This window comes from Schistocerca piceifrons, chromosome 5, assembly GCF_021461385.2.
Source record: "Schistocerca piceifrons isolate TAMUIC-IGC-003096 chromosome 5, iqSchPice1.1, whole genome shotgun sequence".
NCBI lineage: Eukaryota > Metazoa > Arthropoda > Insecta > Orthoptera > Acrididae > Schistocerca > Schistocerca piceifrons.
The window spans coordinates 163,177,907-163,190,385 of NC_060142.1; the positions used below are offsets into that span (position 1 = coordinate 163,177,907).

General features: G+C 38.7%; 1 protein-coding gene across 1 annotated transcript in view; it reads left to right on the forward strand.

The window, feature by feature from the left end:
* Window positions 1-847: 847 nt before the first annotated feature.
* Window positions 848-12,479, forward strand: part of LOC124798192 (F-box only protein 42) — a 59,729-nt gene continuing 48,097 nt past the window's right edge. Inside the window, exons 1-4 of the mRNA XM_047261488.1 lie at window positions 848-1,347; window positions 1,618-1,749; window positions 4,484-4,695; window positions 7,402-7,577. Coding sequence (XP_047117444.1) covers window positions 1,188-1,347; window positions 1,618-1,749; window positions 4,484-4,695; window positions 7,402-7,577 — 680 coding nt within the window. The 5' untranslated portion in view covers window positions 848-1,187. The remainder of the gene's footprint in view (window positions 1,348-1,617; window positions 1,750-4,483; window positions 4,696-7,401; window positions 7,578-12,479) is intronic.

Sequence of the window (12,479 nt, forward strand, 5' to 3'; positions counted from 1 at the left end):
ACTGAAACAAACACAACTGGGACCCAAAAAAATAGCTCTTCTAATAGAAAGTCACAAATAACGGTGGTCGGACTTATCCATTGAAACAACAATCGATTTCGTTGTATTGAAAATTAATGGACATAATTACAATGTGAAGTGAGATTTACCCTAACTAAAACAAAACACCAAATAGAAACAGGCCATAGATGACAGAACACGTAACTATGAACCTTCTTGTACCAACCTGGTCACTTGATAATAATGAACGTACCTCCATTCGGACTTTTTGCACCTCGGGAAGAGTAGATACGTTGATTAGCTCCACGTTTGTTGTAATTAATCACCCTTCTTCTGCGACGCAAGTATCTTGCTAAAAAACCGATTAAGACCACTCCGACTGTCACCGACACTACGGTTATCTGAAATAAATTGAAAGACGGAGATTATCACAACAATGACAGTATTCAAGAAGATACTGTACCTCCTCAAGAAATTTTCATTTAGTACGGCAACAGACAAACGACACTATCAATCATTGTAGAAAATTGCTTTTAATTTCAATAGGAACAATCCTTTACGTATGACAGTAACTGAAATATTGTTTAATAATTGATCGATAGAACTATACCTTTTGAGGGACCGATAAATTAATGTTTCTGAAAGGTGCTGCAAATCGAATATTTGGAATTTTTATGAGTAAAGGATTTATCTGAGTAAGCATCGACATGTCGCGTCTGTCTTTACGATACGGCCTAGTCGCAAAATTTCACTAAAGTTGCTGCAGAACGAATACTTTCAACTATAACATGTTCGCGTGCTGTTTACATTTTGAACCGAACAGCTGATTCCAGTGCCTTGTGCGAGGCGATAGTCATATGTTAAGTGATGCCAGACGCTACAGAAGTGTTGTTGCTTATTTAGAAGAAAATGTGCCAATAATAACCACTATCAACATGCATCAGTCACCAAGAACTGAGCTTTGCCGGTAGAAGCTGATGAATGTGTTTACACGTGCCGAAAAATTAAAAGATCGCGGGAAGTTGGTACTTTGTTAACAGAATGCAGTTCCAAATCCCGATGAGATGGCGCTAAAAGCAGTTTACATTGTGTGTTTACAAGTGGTGGCTGAAAAGTGATGAAGCGATTTAGTTTCCCCGGCTAAAAGTTGCAATGTACTTAATATATGCCGAAATTTGACAGCAAAAATGTCATCCTCTCTCACTGCTGTGCCCGCGAACAGATACGAAAGGTCAATAGATGATCTTCCTGATGAAGTTTTGGAATATATTCTTAGTCTTGTTCCCCCATACAAAGACTTAGAAGAATGTTCCGTTGTTTGTAGACGATGGCATAAAGCTGTAAAAAGTATGTATGTCCTAATAATCGAACAGTGCACCAATTTTATTCTCTTGTAAAGATTCTTAAAATCTGTATACTACGGTGTATTAAGGATTCGTAACCTTTACTAACTTCCACATTTGAATAACGCATAGGCCTATACCTTGCAACCGACTTATTAATTAAACTGTTACAGGTTTACCCATTTGTACATATTTCTTGCCTTACATTTTTATGCAAATGAATTATTGTCCAACATACCAAGTCTGCTTGTTAAAGCATTTTCATTTGTTACAGATGTTATTCGCCATACACAAAAGAAGTTTAATCGGTCTGTGACGGAGTTCCTCATAGAATGTGAAGAATTAACTCCTGAGGCGTACACACCATCTATTACCAAAAGATATTCACATTCTGCATGCTTTTGTGGTATGATGGATTTCACTTGTTATAGTGGTAGAACTCTCTCATGAAGGGTGTCATATTCTTTCAGTTTTTCAGACCTTTCTGCTGCAGTTTGTTTGGCTTTACAAAATATATTTAGTTGTATGGTATTTTTTAGTATATCTGGGACCATTGACTAGGCTACTCTGTGAAATAGACAAGAAGAATCAAAAGAGAATTATCAGTGTAATGTAGCAACTGCCTTAAAATTTCAACATTCTCTGTATGAGAAAATGCCGAGTTGTGCAACGATTTTGACTGCACTAGGAGGACATGTTGAATTGTACCACATATTATGGTTTCGTCCCATTCAGTTCATTTCAAAGAATTATTAAATGCATGTTTGTGCACCATAATTAATTTAATCTTGTCTTTAAAGACTGTATGGGAGCAATACATAAAGGGGCTATAGTTATTGGTGTGGTCTTCAGTTGAAAGACTGGTTTGAAGCTGCTGTCCTTGCTAGTCTACACTTTGCAAGCCGTCTCTGAAACCCAGGACATTGTCTTCAACTGTATGCCAGGGAGCACACTGTTAGTCAGCCGTGTCGAGAAAACCTGAGGGAACAGAACTACCTTACTGACTGAACTGTTCAAATATGCCTTGCAGGCTGTCTCTCAGCTTCAGCCTACCTACTTTTGTTTCTTTATAGAAGCTCTCCTGCATACTTTGCAGAACTAGCACTCCTGTGATAAGAGTCTGTTATAGTGCATTGTGGAGACTGGCTAGCTAAGGTCTGCAGTTTCTTTCCAGAATGAAAATTTCACTCTTCAGCTGATGTGTTTGAAAAAGAGATGAGCAGGCTTGACCATGAGGTGAATTGTGAGGCTTGTCTGTACATTCAGGCCTTAGTAAGAACACTCCCTGTGATAGACAAGGACTCGGGTTTGAGTTTGTGTGCACCCAGCCTCAATCTGTCAAAGTTTCAGTTGTATTCCTATCTTGAACAAGCACCAGCCCTATTGTCAGTCAGAACACTTTGTCTTTAGATCATTTCCATTCCCTAATACTGCTTCTTTTTATTAATGAATTTACATGCAGTTGAAATGAGACCTTTGCTATGTTAAAGCAGACATTTATCTCATTGATTTCATTTGCTTTGGTGGGGATACTCAGGACCATAAAGAAATGGCATTTGTATATCCATAAGCTCCATTTTCCCATATTAATCAATGTAATTTGGGAGCTTAAGAAAAAAATGTATATTGATATAAGACCACTGTCTACCATTCTAAAACAAAAAAAAAAAAAGTTCCCAGTTGTTAAGATGTTGCTCATGGCTTTTGGGGCATTTTTTGCTAAAAAAAACCTTATTTTTAAAGTGAATGTTCCACTCAGCTCAGTGCATCCCAATATGGAATTTTATCTCAGATGAGCACTTTGATACTGCTCTCTCTCTCTCTCTCTCTCTCTCTCTCTCTCTCTCCTCTCTCCTCTCTCCTCTCTCTTTTCTTTCTCTGGGAACCTTGTCTGTGCCTTTAGTGGATGCTGTTCCATATATGCCCAAAGGTACCCTAAAGAACTAAATTTTAGAATGGGACATTAGGGAGTGGTCCCCTATGATTTTCTTCATACTCATAGCATATGAAGGGTTCATTGCCCAGAGATAAATTTCCTACAGCTGCATGACACACTTCTGAAAAAACTGAAAACTGAAAAATCACTTTCATTGGTTTTCAAGAATTGTAAGCTACAAAACATTTCGAGCATTTGAACAGAACTAGTGGTAACTGAGTGTGTACTGTATAAGTCTTGTCATTACAAAGCCACTGGTTCAGATCTTGCCAGCAGCAACATTTTATTTTTACTTGTACTTGAATTGTGTATTTGTTGCTAATTGCACTGTTAAATAATGAATAGTTATTCACACTTTTTTCATAAAAAGACATTTTTATTTTAATTAATAATCATACAAAAATAAATTAAATTTCGATAGATAAATTATGAAGTGTTTTGTCACAGGAGTATATGACGTATTTAAGACCTAATTTTGCTAACTAGTGCAACATTCTTTGAGAGAACATTCACCTTTATAACATAACATGCAAGCTTTACTCTCTCTAGAGTCGAAAATAAAATGTAATTTCAGGAAAATATGTTTTATTGACTATCAGCATCTTTGAGCCCATGGTAGAGAGAGATATCTTTCAGCCCGTTGGTGGAATATGTGCACTTTGTAAACAGCTTTGTAGATGCCAGTACACTTGGAGCAGACAGTGGCAGCCCTAAAGTAGTGCTGCAGTGCTGTGTCAGCCATTGAAATGAAACTTGGTTACGTAGGTATCTGTTGTCCACAACAGATTTCTGAGTTTGTGATCTACAGCCACGTTTTATCTCTTGTTGGGTACAGTGACTGTCAACACACACAAAAAACATGCTTTTAGTTTGACTAAGCAAGTATGAAATTGTGAACACATTGCACATGGCACAACAGCGTCTTTTTCTTTTTAAATAGGTGTAGGCTGGCAGATATATGTTTAACTTATTTTTTTATTATTATTTTTTTACATGTTATATCTTTCACCTTCTTTCAAACTGTCTCCCCGCCCTCCTCACTTACAAAATATATACATACTTTTATCATTCTATATGTACCATCCACCTAAATTCTTCTTCCCACCTCTCTTCATCTTCTGCCTTGTATTATTGCTTTGTTGTAAGAGACTGGATCAGCCACTAGCAACACATAACATCAAAGTCCTTTGTTCTTCTGTTGTAGGCAATTCAATGTATGTGTTTGGCGGATGTACTTCCACAAGCACAACTTTTAATGACTTATGGCGACTTGATCTTGACAAGCGGCAATGGGTGAGGCCTCTAACTATGGGGTCGTATCCTTCACCTAAGGCATGTGCTACAATTGTTTGTTATAAGGATACCTTAATCCTTTTTGGAGGCTGGACTCATCCATCTCCTTATCCACTCCACCAGGTAAGCATATATCACAGTTTCTGTAATGTCCATAATTTACTGAATGCAGTCATATTGAATCTGATTTGCCTAATTAAATTTTAGTATAGAATTCTCACACAAAGTAAAGCAGAAAAAAAAGTGTAGAAGAAAATGAAAAGCAGCAGTTGTTCACTGGACACTATTAACTATGTAATCACACATTTCTGTAGCTGTGGTTCTCTCATCTTTCAGTTATGGAGGGCTAGAGTAGAAATCTTGAAACCACTTCAGTCTAACATGGTGAAGTGATTTAATGACAATTTGAGGAAGATACCACATGATCAAGTAGAACAAATATGGTGATTGTTCAGAAAGTAACTTCTATTTAGCTATAGATAAAAAAACTGCAACAGTAGAAGCAGATAATGTTGATGCGAAGTCTTACATTCTGTTAGGAAAAGCAGAAAGATGACCCCACTGGAAATCAACAGACACAGAATGCCAGTTTCCTTTTTCCTTCTGGTAAAGTGATAAATTAAATGATGATAGATTAAAATTGTAAATTCAGCTCTACTTTTCGTCATTTGTTAAATGCATCTCCATTTAATCCTAGAGCACCAAGCTATTTTAGATTACATGGGCACTAACCAAGGCAAAATTTTGCTCATGTTACGTAAGCTGTAAGTTCTGTAATACTTATTATTTTAAGTAATTTTGTTTCCCATGTGAAATCAGTTTAACAGGAAATAGTGACAATATAACTAGAAACATAATTTTTTGAACACACAGTGTGAATTGACAAGCAACAGTGGTCAAATCTTGAACAATGAAAGTTTGTATAAACTAGAAACATACAGTTTGTACTTAATTACACAGTCTGTCCAAAGTTTCTAAGCACCCTCTGATCTAATAACTAAATAACACAGTTTTCTCCATTTCAGAAAGTATCAAAAACAGAAATAAAAACAGTTGTACAAATATAGTTATGATACATGGAAAACTTTCAAAACACACTCTTCATTTGGTGATAATACTGTCATTTACAGATGACATTTACCTCCTGCACACAAAATGATTGATTCTGAATGAGTCTTACACAGATGGAGACCACAGCTTCCACACGTTAACTTGGTTTTTGTGATGTTGTCTCAGGCTCTCTGGTTACTTGCATTCTTCAAGCATATGTAGCATTTGCTTTCGTAGTTGGTTCCTTCATTTGCAGCAATTTTTGTTACCTCTAGTTTTTGATCCAAGGGTCTCTCCGATCATGCAAATAATAGGTTACTGGAGCACTTTCAAGTCCTTGGATCACTCTTCTTCATGTGGTTTCAAAAGTTCAAGGCCTAAGTCATGGAGATACAGTTTTCTGGCAATTGATTTCTCTTTCTTCCACTGAGGCACATTCATCTTGAACAGTGTGTATGAGTTTATGGCAGCCATATCAAGTAGGTTGTAGAACATGACAGTGGCCATCTTCTCATACCCCTGTTTGTACAGTATGTCTTAGTCAATTGATCTATGGCATCCACTCCTCCCAGTGTGGAATAATAGTATAGGTTTATATGGGTTTTCTTTTTTGGTGTATCAACTTCTACTCCTGCATCATGATGTTGTATTGACAACATCAACAGATTTTTTTTTTCCTTTGTGATGTAAGAGACCTGTTGCTGGAGGCATCTTAGTAGATGGATCTGTGAGTGCAAATTTGGAGGAATAGAGCTCTCTGCCTGTTGTCATCTTAAGTTCTTGTAGTATGTGTTTTTGTTGGATTTGACTGTCCCAACCAATACAAGTTTTTAATCTTCATACAGAATGTCCGCCAATTCCACAGAAGTGTAGGAACGGTCAGTTGTGATATTGTAGACTGTATTCTTTGTTGGCTCCATCAGTCTCTTCACAATCTCAAAAGGACCCCTTTCACAGACAGGTCTACTGCCTTTTTCAGGGTACACTTCCATTTTTATTTTGTATCGTTCAATTGCACAACTAAGAATTCTAACAGGTATATTGTATTTTCCAGGTTTGTCTTTGAGGAAAACTTTAAAAGGACAACAACATCTGAAAAGACATACTATTTCATCATTTGCACTGTGATATCAATTCTGAAGTCCTGGGAGTATTCTGTTCAATTCCTGAAATACCTCATGCAGTGGCACAAATTTGTCACTTACACATCTTTCTACCCAGGTGCCTTTATCATCAAAGCGAAGAATTTTCAGTAGCGGGTGGTGAACTGGAGCCGAGCTCGCAGCCGCTGACTATATGTACCTGGCACACCGTCAGAGGTCTTCTCTGCGATCATTCCCGGTGTGGTTCTCCTCTTGCTACCTGCCACGGTAATTCACTGCAGCACGGGAAACCAGGATCCAAGGCTTTCTTCTTTCTTGTTGAAGCCATTCCCATGTTTTTGTGTTTCTATAGCTTCTCTGAACAAGCTGGTGTGATAGTGCTTCTCTACTACCAGAAATTCCTTGTCAGCGAATTTTACTATGTTCAGTCTTTTAAAATACACATCATTTTCTTACATCATGTCATTTTAATGTTACAGAAAGGAAACCACAGCTGTAAATTTTGTGCCCCCTATGGTTCTGTCAGTTATTGGAAGATATCATTTTAATAATTTAACCTTAGTGTCATTATGTCATTTAAAGTTTCAGTATGTGTACAAATTTCCCTTTCTGTATAATTAAAGAACTTTGGTACTGGGTATTGATAAACTGCATGAAAAGTCTTTTGTGTTTATAGGGCTGGCGACTTTTCAATGAGTTACACATTTACTATATCAGCTGCAATCGATGGAGAGCCATAAATAGTACTACTGCACCACCTGCAATGGCTGGTCACTCTGCTTCCGTCCTTGGTGAAACAATGGTGGTTTTTGGTGGACTGCAAAAGACACATTCATTAGGACAATACGTGAGGTAATAGAAAATCACTACCACCTTCTATGGGGCAAAGTAATAAATCATGTAAATGCTAAGTTAGAACTCACAGCTTTTTGACAGTGTTATGGTGTGAAATCACATATGATTTTGCTATTTGGAAGTGTATTTATATAATTGAAGTTTAAAATAATGACTGCATAACAGGACAGCAGAGTCCTCCTTATTTAGTGATGTGATCACCTTCTATTAAAGATAAATGCATTCTTGTTTAATTAATTGTTAATTAAGTTACATAATCATGAGCTAATACTGAGCAGCAACAGAGTTACAGGGATTAGTGGACACAGGGTGGTTGTAGCAAGACTGAATACTGGAACTCCTAAATCCTCCAAAATTAAATGAAAAATATATCTATTCAAAAAAGCAGACAAAAATTCGCTTGTTGCCTTCCTGGGAGACAATCTCAACTCCGTCCAAATTAATGATATAAGTCAAGACCAGATGTAGCTTAAATTAAAAAAATATTATTGACAGCAATTGAGAGATTTGTTCCAAATAAATTAAAAAACAATGAAGCTGATCTCCCCTGGTACACAAAGGAGGTCAGAACACTGTTGCAGAAACAACTAAAAAAGCATGCCAAATTTAAAAGAACACACAACCCCCAAGACTGGTGACTTGTGATCTTTTACAGAAGCTCGAAATTTACTGTGGACTTCAATGTGAGATGTTTGTAATAGTTTCGACAGTGAGGCTTTGTTTCGAAACCTGGCAGAAAATCCAAAAAGATAATGGCTACATGCAAAGTATGTTAGCGGCAAGTCAAAATCGATGCCTTGTCTGCACGATAGCAATGGAAATACTATCAATGACAGTGCTGCTAACCAGAGTTACTTAACACAGCTTTCCAAAATTTCTTCACCAAAGAAGACAAAGTAAATATTCCAGTATTCAAATCAAGAACAGCTGCCAACATGAGTAACTTAAAAGTAGATGTCCTCAGAGTAGTGATTCAACTTAAATCACTTAATAAAATAACAGTTAGATTCCTTTCGGAATATGCTGATGCAACAGCTCCATACTTAACAATCACATACAAACATTCGCTCGTCGAAAGATCCATACCCCAAGACTGGAAAGTTGGACAGGTCACACCAATACTCAAGAAAGGCAGTACGAGTAATCCACTAAATTATAAGCTCGTATCATTAATGTTGATATGCATCAGGATTTTAGAATGTGTACTGCATTTGAACATTATGAATCACATTGAAGAGACCCGTCTATTGACACACAGTCAGTACGGATTTAGAAAACATCATTCTTGCGAAATACAACTAGTTCCTTACTTACAGAAAATGTGCTGTCGACAAGGGATTTCAAATATATTCTGTATTACTAGATTTCCAGAAGGCTTTTGACACTATACCTCACAAGGGGCTTGTGATCAAATTTCGTGCTTTTGGGATATTGTCTCAGTTGTGCAACTGGATTCATGATTTCCCATCAGAAAAGTCACAGTTCATGGTAGTTGGTGGAAAATCATTGAGTAAAACAAGTGATTTCTTGCGTTCCCCTTGTGTAGTGTTATAAGACCTCTGCTGTTCCTTTTCTATAAAATTATGTAGGAAACAATCTGATCAGTCATCTTAGTTTGTTTGCAGATGTTGCTGTCATTTATCTAGTAAAGCCATCAGAAGATCAAAACAAACTGCGGTGTGAAAATTGCCAATTGACCCTGATCAGTGAAAAGAGGTCATCCACCTGAATAGTAAAAGGCCTCCATTAAACTTCAGTTACATGATAAATCAGTTAAATCTAAATCCCTTAAGTTCAACTAAATGCCTGGGAATCACAGTTATGAAGAACTTAAATGGGAAAGGACACACAGAAAATGCTTTGGAGAAGGCGAACCAAAGACCGCATTTTATTGACAGAACACTTAGAAGATGCAACAGATGTAGATGCAGATGATGATTTGTTGCTAATAGGCTTTCTGCTTTGATAGTATAATGCCGATATTGTGACTCTGAAAATATAACAATAGCTGCAGTCCCAGTTAATGTATCTGTCAACAAATATGTTGTCGGCTATCCAGTCTTTAGTTGTCAACAGTGTTTCCACCAGATAGCGCAAAAGAACTTCTGTCCTTGTATCATTAGAAAATTGTTAGGAAATTCAAATTGATGATCAAGTAACTGTTAATGATCTCCCATTGCTGATGTTTTATTGACAATATAGCCTTTTCCCAGAGGCCCAAGGAAAATGAACCCTTTCACTTGGTTAGTCTGGTTTTGAGTATGCTCTACTGAAATTACCACCATATGGGATGGATCATAAATGAGGAAAAATATTCATACATGTTATCACATATTGAGCTATGTTGCAGAAGTGTGTCCCCCCCCCCCCCCCCCCCCCCCCCCCCCCGCCTTCCTCAGTCTCAAGAAATGGCAGAGTGACAGAATGTCTTTAACTTAAGGTAGGAGATATACCTCCACATCTGCAAAAAAAGTGGGGAAACAACCTGCAAGACTGTACAACTGACATGCCTTGTGATAGTTCTACAAGGGATGCAGTCTCAAGAAATTCTCCCTTCTCCATCCCTCCCACCTCAAGATTTCAGGTCGTACTTGTGAGCGTAAGTGTGGTGAACACAGGGCCCAAGCCATTGTTGCGTATCTTCTTACCCTATGCTGCTGTTCTCCTCCTCTCCCCCTTGGTTATCCTTCCCTTCTGACCTATACACCATGATGGCTGTTTTGGTGCAGGCTTAGCTAATTTCAGTCACAATTACAATTCTTTGGCTTATATCGTATGTCTTTGTGTGACAAATCAAGTATGATCCCTGTTAGTGAGTTCGACCCTCCAATTTTCAAAATTTTCTCCGTAGTGCAGGGTGTGCATGGAAGATTGCCCATCACGGCACATAGCCCAGTGTCCCACTGGATGTAAAATTCCACCTTAGTCAACAACCTGCACTGCTGTAGCACGGGTTGTGGTACCTGTGCTGTTAACTTCCATATATGCCTTTATGTGTTTGTCATATTTGGACCACAGGGACTCCATGCAGTCTCAAGACATTCAGCAGTCTCCCCGAAAGATGAGATAGAATTGCAAGAATTTCCTCCCTTTGCTGCACCATAGGAGGGCAACTGATTAAAGAGACAAGGAGAAAAATATGCCCCCCCCCCCCCCCCCCAAACTAGGTCAGTTGCAGAACATGTGGTGAATCCTTCTTGAATATAAAAACAATTGATATTTGTAGAAACAAATTCAAGATAAGTGCAGAGAGTTCTTCTCATAAACAAAATGAGTAGCCAACCAGTATTAATGCAAACACTGTATCACACTGTGTCCATCATGTCCAGTGAGTCCCAATGGATAACAGGACAAACACTGGAGCATTTATTCTGACTTCTGAAGATGACATACTCCCCAAGAAAGTAAAGGTGCTAGTCTGTCGATGTGATGCCAAACCATTCATGCTGCTAGATGATTAAATGCTATACATGAGAACACTCCAGGTGGATAAATCACTGATTTATACGAATTGTGGAGAAGAGCATTCGCCCCGCTCGCCAACTTCCCATCTCTTCAAAAAAGAACACGAAATACAAGAATAAGAAACTTTCAAACGACTAATGTACTTCGAGTCTCGAAACGAATATGAATGCTTACATCATGTACAAATGATAACAAATTTTACGTAAGTCATAACGGAGGTACCGCCTATAGCAAAAAATACATTTAACTCCACCCCCTTCATCATGAGGCCTCCGAAGCCAGCCACGTTAGGGAAAAGGTGTTCTCCCTGCTGTTATCCCTTGTACACTTATCTCGAGGACCTCAACTTCTGCTCCCTGAGCAAAACATTGTCTTCCCCTCATAGAGTGCTACTTCCTACCCCCACCCCTTCATCCAGTCACACCCTACAACTCTCATCACCGCATGCTTTGACAACAATCATTGACTGAAGGTGTGGTAAATGGGCCATAATAGGCCCATTCATCTTCAGTTCCGGAAACCTGGGCAAACATTTCCCAACTGGAAGTAAAACCCTGAGATGAAAAGAAGGGAAAGGAAGAAAAGAAGAAACTGAAGGGAAAGATGGATCTGGTAAATCTAATGGCCCCCTAATCACCAATGCCACGTACAGAAATTAAGCAAATAGACAACAATCGCTCAGAACAGCTGGTACTGGCTCACATTGGTTTGTGACAAATTTTCACTACTGTCACTCTCTCTTCTCTTCCTTCTCCTCCTTTTCTGCTCTACAGCCCCCGTAGACTCTGTTCAGTATGAAGTCACTGACAACCTTCATTTGAGTGACCACTTCCCGTTCCACATTTATCTACTGGAAGGAGCATTTCCTGTAGAGTAGCCACCAAAATGGGTGGTCAGCAAAGCTAACTGGATGCTGTTCAGGCAGCTTGCTGTTTTTGAGCACCACAACAGCATCCAGAAATCGGTGGACCACATCACATGAGTGATCCATTGTGCGGCTAATCTGTCGATCCCAAAATCCTCAGGTCATCTTAGGAGGTGACCTGTACCTTGGTGGACAGATGAGTGCAGTTCAACAATCTGCACCAGGCATGCGGCTGTCTGACAGTTGCCATCCAACAGCAGACAACCTCATCACCTTTCGAGTTGCAAGAGCCAAGAAGTGATGAGTAACTAAGGAGAGTCAGAAAAGCTTATGGCAAGCATTCCTGGATACAATCAATCATTCCACTTGTTCTACAAAAGTATGGGAAGCCATAAGAAGGATTTCTGGCAAACAAGTCATGTAACAATAGCTGCAGTGTTACAGGGGTGTCTCCAAACAACACCTAGAGACATCGCTCAGACGCTGGCCAATCATTTTGCAAAAACTACAGCCAATGCAAGCCAGGACTCGGTGTTTCGCCACTGCCAGGTGACTGTAGAGAGGGCCAA